The sequence below is a fragment of the Nelumbo lutea genome, chromosome 2 (assembly GCF_056320005.1).
Source record: "Nelumbo lutea isolate HS-2025 chromosome 2, American lotus-T2T, whole genome shotgun sequence".
Lineage (NCBI taxonomy): Eukaryota > Viridiplantae > Streptophyta > Magnoliopsida > Proteales > Nelumbonaceae > Nelumbo > Nelumbo lutea.
In genome coordinates, this window is record NC_142685.1 from 46,529,148 (window position 1) to 46,536,640 (window position 7,493).

The 7,493-nt window shown below is 37.9% G+C and overlaps 1 protein-coding gene across 1 annotated transcript; it reads right to left on the minus strand.

Moving 5' to 3' along the window:
- Positions 1 to 2,323: 2,323 nt before the first annotated feature.
- On the minus strand, positions 2,324 to 7,264 carry LOC148870370 (EIN3-binding F-box protein 1-like). Its single transcript, XM_088972726.1, has 2 exons — positions 6,922 to 7,264; positions 2,324 to 4,769 (listed from the first exon to the last, which is right to left on the minus strand). Exons 1-2 carry the CDS (start codon positions 6,932 to 6,934, stop codon positions 2,845 to 2,847), a joined length of 1,938 nt encoding a protein of 645 aa, XP_088828852.1. The 5' UTR covers positions 6,935 to 7,264; the 3' UTR covers positions 2,324 to 2,844.
- Between the last annotated feature and the right edge of the window lie 229 nt (positions 7,265 to 7,493).

Sequence of the window (7,493 nt, forward strand, 5' to 3'; positions counted from 1 at the left end):
CAATGCATGCGTACGTGTGTGCGGCGCAATGAGGAGCTTTAGATGTATACTTTGCTTGCACTTTGCTCGCACCTGCGTGGCTTACGAAGGGTGGCTTTGGCTTTTGGTGCAAGACAGACCTTTGATGTGAACAATGGCCACGATTTGATTAGGTGTGATTAAGAGGCATCATTCAAAGTTAACAATCATTAACTATTAACTGGCTTTTAACAATCATAATTTTTGAAATTTAATTGTTCAATGAGTCTTTTCTAAACCAACACTTCCTCTGCTCCATGACTCTTCAGAATTTATTTAAGGAGTGTGAATCAAGCATTTGCACCTACAATTTCGAAAATCAATTTGTGTCCCTCTCAGACCGGTCTACTATTGTCTCATAGAATGTTTCTTTGGAGACTTTTCAACTTTATTAGTTATAGATTCTTGCCCAAGGTTTTTTTTGTATCCTGTGAATGGATTTGCCTGTAAGCCAACAGCAAATTCAGTGGAACTGAGTTGGGGCAAATAACGTTCTAAAGACAGTGTCTTTAGACACACCTCAGAGATTCTCCTCCAAGTTTCAGTGACCCTATTTCCCAACAAAATTATATCTAGCAACTTCTCAATCTACTACTGATGATAATTGGATCAAAAGAAAAATCAGCGCCACGAATTTCATACTTGATGGCTCAACCCCAAGCATTTATGCTTTGGCAAAATAAGAAGAATTATAAGAGTACTCTAATTCACTAGTTGTGAAGTTAGAGTATGATTCTACAAGGCAACAACATGTCATGGTCATTCATCTGCCCTACTCATAAATAAATTAAATACTTTTGAAGACATGTGTTTTATTTTTAAGTAATCATATTCCTAAATATATTATCAACCTACTCAGGAGCAATCACATAGCAAAAACATCACATTCTTCATCGGATTCAAATTCAAATTCATATTTATGAGATTCAGTGAGATCAGATATGCTCTTAATAGTATCGAATACGATCCAAGTGAGGCTATATTTGAATATGATCCAAACCTTTATACAGTCGACACTGATGAGTAACTGAGTATGTGTTTGGTATAGCTCCATTTATTAAATAAAAGTTTGTATTTGATTTGTCATAAAAAGCAAGAAAAGTAATTGATAAACCTTTTATTAACAATTAGGCGTCATTTGGTGCACACATAAATCAAGACCTACTTTCGTAAATACCTATGGATACAAATCAGCATGATGAGATAAATGCTGACTTGTTTATGACATGCCATCGTTTATCAAATAAATGGAAACCATACAAAACACGACCTAATTGAGCGTTGGAGTAATTGGAGTCGTAAACAATGCACTATTGGGTCTTAGTTGGCAAGTGATGAAGTGATGAGTCTACATTTGTCGAGTCATGTCGTATTTGTACATTGTGAAAGTTAAAAAGTAAACTTGGTTTTGTGTATGTGCTCTATGGACTTCATCCCTTGCATCATCTTGGCCCTCATGTCTAGCACCTACATCTCCATCGTCAATGGCTTCCCCACCATCAAAGCGTCGTCGCCAATGGTACCAATAGGTTGATCACTTGAAGGAATTATTTATTGTGTACATTTTAGGCCCCATTCATTTTTGGGATTATAAGTGATACCCTTCTTAAACTTGGGTAAGCTGAGTTTTCCAAGTAGATGGTAAATGAAAAAATCTTAAATGATCAAAAGTGCTCTTATAGGATACATTTATCCAAGTAAATTAAACAAAAAAAAAAAAAACATGGGTAAATGCACATACTCAAAAAAGCAGTTCTTAAAAAACAAACAGGACCTTTTGTTGGATCTTAGTAACGAAATCGAATGAACGTCTAACCAACTTCTTTTCTATGCACCGTCTACATCTTAGTAAAGCGGGTTCAACTGTGATATGAAAAAGATATGATATCAAAAAAATGTATAATCAATAAATTAAAATCATAAACATTGTAGTCAATCAGGTGTTATTTATCAAAATTCATGGATGGATTTTGATTGGTCAAAATTCTTTGAATACCATGCCTTTCTCACATTGTAAATCCTGTTCTGATGTGGCATACTAGGTGGAAACAACAAACACTTCACAATCAACCAAAATTTAAGATTAGAATTTTTAACTGTTTTGAAAATTTAAAGAATATATAAGGGTAAAGGAGTCTTTTCATTAATTCCATTTGATATAATGGTGTGACATTCAAATAGGAGAGGTTTCAATGTTTCATCCATTTCGAGAAAGAGAGGGAAGGTTAATTTTAGTATTTAGAAAACTGTCGGGGGAGGTTTAAGTGTTTTACTTTTTTTCTTTCACTTAACATGGAGAATTCTAGCTGACAAATTTCTAATGGCATTCATACAATAAATGTATAATTTACGTAGTGAAAGAAGTCAATAAAAAAAAAAGGAATTTTCCAGAAAGAAATCATGAACGACTTAATTTTCTAAAAACCCTGAAAACCATAGAGATAGAACCCGGTGGCGCTGGTTTTAAGGACAACAACAGCCTAAAAATTCAAAGAGACCATATTAACACGGCAACATCCCCAAAACGTAAACCGACGGAGCAAACGGCAGATTGGCAGTAGATGTAACAAAATATCATTGACAATGGGGGAGTAGAACTGCAGACGACTTTGCTGTATTTTTTGACTCATTGGATTACCTCTTGCCAAGCAAGGGCTGAAGCACGGAGCCCATTACAGGCGGTCGTGGAATGGGGGCCCACTAAGAGAGAGAGAGAGACCAAAACTTGCATGTAGCCCATGAGTGGAAATGTAAGTGGCCGCTGGCCGGGAGGTGGATGAAGAGGATATGATATGCCAAAATTGCACTGCGGCATTGCGTATGCCGCTAGTAGTGCAACAAATCACACCACCACAACGTCTCACTTATTGCATCAATCCCCTCCTTGGTCAGTTGGGGGCAATGCTTAAGATCCAGTCCCACCAAACTCCCCCGGATCATCAGAAGGTAATTCAAGCTTCGATCCGTAATACCTACGCAACCACCCAGAGATAGCACTTTTAAACACCGCATCTGTGCAGAAGTCAAGCAGAATATGCCATCGTCACTGATGCAACACCTAGACAGCCCCAGGTCTATCAAGCATGGGCAGCGTTCAGATATCATCTTCAAGCTTAAGTCGCTCAATCTTTCACATCCGTCTAATATCAAACATCGAAGCTTCTCTCCAATTATGCTAGTTATGGCGTAGACACTCAAATCCGTAATACCAGAAGACCCACTCATATCCACGCTCACCAGTTTGTGTACTGTGCTTGTGTTGAGCGTCTGGATGAGGTTAATGACCCCTTGGTCTGTGATCAACTTCAGTCCTACAAGGGTGAGATGCTTAACTTGAATGCATGCATGCCCTATCCATGTCAAGAATAAATCTCCAATCCTGTGACATTTCTTCAGCGTTAAAGAATGCAAACGAGGATATTTTGGAAGGCAAGTTCTTTGCAAGTTTGAAATGTCATCTGCTATTCCCCTGCATTTTACCAATGATAATGTCTTCAACGTCGCACTGCAATTTATGAATACTTGAATTAAACCATTCCAGGTAATGGAACGGCATTCCTCTAGTACCAGACTCTCGAGCAGTGAAGTCGACTTGCTCAACTCTTTCAGACCCTTGTCGGTTAAATTATTGCACTTTCGGACTGATATCTGCGTCAATCTGCTCATCATAAACCCATCATCACCGATTGGCATGGAACTTGCTTTGTTTAATAAACCGGACCAAGGTGTCAAAAGAAAGACGTTCAAATTCTTGTGCATTCCAACCAAGCCAAATCCCGCTTGAGTGATGCCTGAAATGTTGTCAAAAATAATGCAACTTAGACATTTTGCATGTCCTCCGATAGCCTCAAGCACGCTGTCGCTCAGAGTCAGGGAAACAAGCTTAAGCTTTGAAAGCTTGGGCAAGCTCGAAACGATTAAAATAACCCCGCTGGCGTTTATTAGGGGACACTTGGACACAGAGAGAGACTCAATCTTGGAAGAATATCTTGCAAAAGCTTCAAGGGACGTGTCTCCGACAAGTGGGCATGAGTCTATGGCCAGACAAGATATACTGGGGCAGTTCTTAGCGATGGCGAGGAGACATCCATCATCCACAATTGGCAAGTTGACAAGATCGAGCTTCTCGAGTGAACTGCAACCTCTCGCAATAGATTCAATTCCCTTGTTTCCAACCTTGGTGCAGTTCCAGAGTGACAGTGTTTTCAGGCCCGGGCAAGCCTGAGCGATGATTCCGAGGCCGATATCAGTGATCCCTTGAGTATTTGGAGAGCTTCCATCGACGCAAAGCTCACTCAGACCTCCACGAAGGCAGGTCCCTACAGCTATTGCAGCTAATCGTGTATCGTTTGCATTTTTTCCTTGCAAGCATTCCGAAATTTTATTGTTACGGGATTTTGGGTCGGATTTTAATTCAGAAATTCGCATGGTGGCCTGTAAGACAAGCCATCTCTTCGAGACTGTAACGCAAGAGCAACGGTCTCTGGAGGATGGAAGAAACCTGAAGATCTCCAAGATGCATTCATCGGGCAGAGTATTAATCAGATCCTTATTAGAGCTAGTGCTTTTCCTAACTGGTTCCTTGTGTTGTCTAGGTTTCTTTCTAGCTAAATACCTGCAATTCTGATTCTCCTCGTTGATGAAATCAAAAGAAAGAAAACTACCAAGAGTGCACTTCTTTCTGAAGTCAGATATGTCTCGCCCATTGTAGGGGATCTCCTCATCTTTTAGTTCCGCTCCCTGTAGTCCTCCTGCGGATTCAGCAACAGTAGCGCCGTTGGATTTGAATAATTAATAGCGCAAGCTACGAACATCCAAATTACAAGTATTTGAATTTTGACTTGGAATTACATTTAGAACTGATAATTTAGAATCAGAATCAGAAAAAAAAAAAAGAAAGAAAAAGAAAAAGTTCGGCGGAATTTCTAGACCCGATTCAATAGAAATTTCAAATTGTTTTGTTTTAAAAAACAAATTCGTGCAACAAATAATTTCAGGTTCCATTCAAAGGAGAAAACATAAATTCATATTTTTTTTAGTTCACAAGAAATTAAAAAGATAAATTTTACATTGCACAATATTGCTGAAGTATCAAAACCAGAACATCATAACACCATTAATGTAGTGATGCCAATATAGCGGTATTTCAATTCGATCCGATTATAGCTAAATAGATATTCAAATCCAACTTAAGAAAATTGAATTTAATTTCAATCGATTAAATATAATCCATTTGCAGTCCTTACAAGGTATGAACTAAAATGGCTTAGTTTTGTTTTTAGTGAAAAAGTTATAAAGGAAATTTTTTTTCTTTGATATATAAATAAATAATGAAGAAGGAGGTTCTGAGCTTTCTAATGGCTGAAACTGAAGTTGATATGAATACAAGGGTAACAGTTGGGTTGATCGAGTTAAGAAAATAAATCTACCTAAGGTGGATCCGGCTCATTCAAAATTTAAGCAAGTATTCAACCAAAATTGCACTCTTGTTACTATATCTTTAATTATTTTGTCCACTAAAAAACAAAGTAATAAATCTTACCTCTAACACCCCTGGCCGCCCCCCCGCCCCCCTCTTAGGATCTGACTCACCGTGTTGTACAATAGAGTACATTCTGACATTTAATTACTGCACTATATGGTTTTAGTCTTTAAGAGAGAGTCTTATTTGCTTTCATCTCTTTTTAATGGTCCTAATTATCTTCCTAATAGATGTGTGTGTGTGTTTTTCAAAAACTTGACACTAAAGACGTGTTTTTGAATTTCTAAAACATATTTTTATTTTAAAAAGCATTGTTTTTCAAAATCGAAAAAATATAAGTTAAAAAACAGGCTTTTGTTTTGTTTTTTTTTTTTTTCTGTTTTGCTGATGGGGCAATTTCAAAAACAAATGAAAAATCAATATTCACATAGTGGAATAGATTGATTGTTAATTAGCTCATTTTAAGGAGTTTAAATCATTTCCCACGAGATTGCCCCCCACAACGTCCTACAGCACACCGCCATGTAATGAGAGCATCACTCAATGATGATATCATCATTTATGGGATTATCATGGGAAGATGTTCTCAATACACGGCTATGGGATGTTATGGGGGGCAATCTGGGCTGATTTAGTCTCCATTTTAATGGCATTAACTACTGACATGTATCAATATTTTCTCTTCCATAATCATAAGCATTAATACAATATATATCTTCTTCTCCTTCGATTCAGATTCATATTACTTGATGGGCTTACACTTGGCAAAAAATGGCTATTGTTTGGTCTTCAAAATTTCTCCCTTCAGCTCCCCCTACCTTGACTACTCGCCATGACTCGTCAAAAGAGAACTAGCCCGAGTTGGTGACCAGTTTCCTAGAATGGCTAATTAAAATTTTAAAATGGGTCTTTCTGGTCGGTGTTCTAGATCCCTCCACCACATGACTCTTTCCCATAGTCATTTGCAGGCTTGCAGCTACTCCTCTTTAACTCTAAACCATCTGTATAAAATACTAGTGTCAAAGATAAGAAGGTGACAAACTACAATAACCTATGTACGTTGGGAAATAACACTGAACACCAGATCATAAGAACCAAAAAACACACTAATGCAATTACAGATCTCTTCAAGTCTTCAACATATGCTTTAGGGTTTTTTTTCATCAAATGAAACATCTGAAACAAGAAATATATATCATTATAAAATAGATCAGAAAGTCCACCTCTTTTATTTATCTTTATCTGCAAGAAAAACCCATCTCCTAAAACAACAAATCGATCTGAGAAAAAAACTACTTCAACCAAAACTATTATATTAATGCACACACAAAACAATGAAGCTTTTACACATGGTCTACGCTTGCGTCTCTGTGAGTGAGTGAGCGTGAGTGTGTGTGTGTGTGAGAGAGAGAGAGAGAGACCTTGAAGATCCATGAAGCACAACTGATATCCGAGAGAGCAAGAAGGAGAAAGCCTGTTTCTGATATAAAGCACGAAAAGATTGAACCTATAAGCTCCTAACTCAATATCATCAACTCACCATCTCCCTCCACAACGAAAACAACAAGCTCGGAAGAATTGCAGAAGCATGCTCTAATTCTGGGAAGAGCTGCTACATGTTTTTAATCCATGGAAGTGACGCGAAACACCAACATTAATTGGAAAGATGGGAGGGAGAAGGGGGGAAAACATTTTAGCTAAACTATGAAGGAAACTTCAACAATATTGACGTTTTCTGAGGAAACATTTTAGCTAATAAAGCCTACTTTCTTGCTCTGCTCAGTCTTAGCTTTTATAGAAAATTGTGTTATGGCCCCTATAGTGGGTCGAATTCAACGTAATCGCCTGTTAAACAAATGGATGGATGGTGTCATATTTTTGTCAGTACACACGACGAGGGTACTGGGTCTCATCTCTCGTCTCTGGGTCTGGGCTACAACCTATATGGGCAGAAGTTGGGTCACTGACCAATCGTAGCTCTTGAAATTCGGAT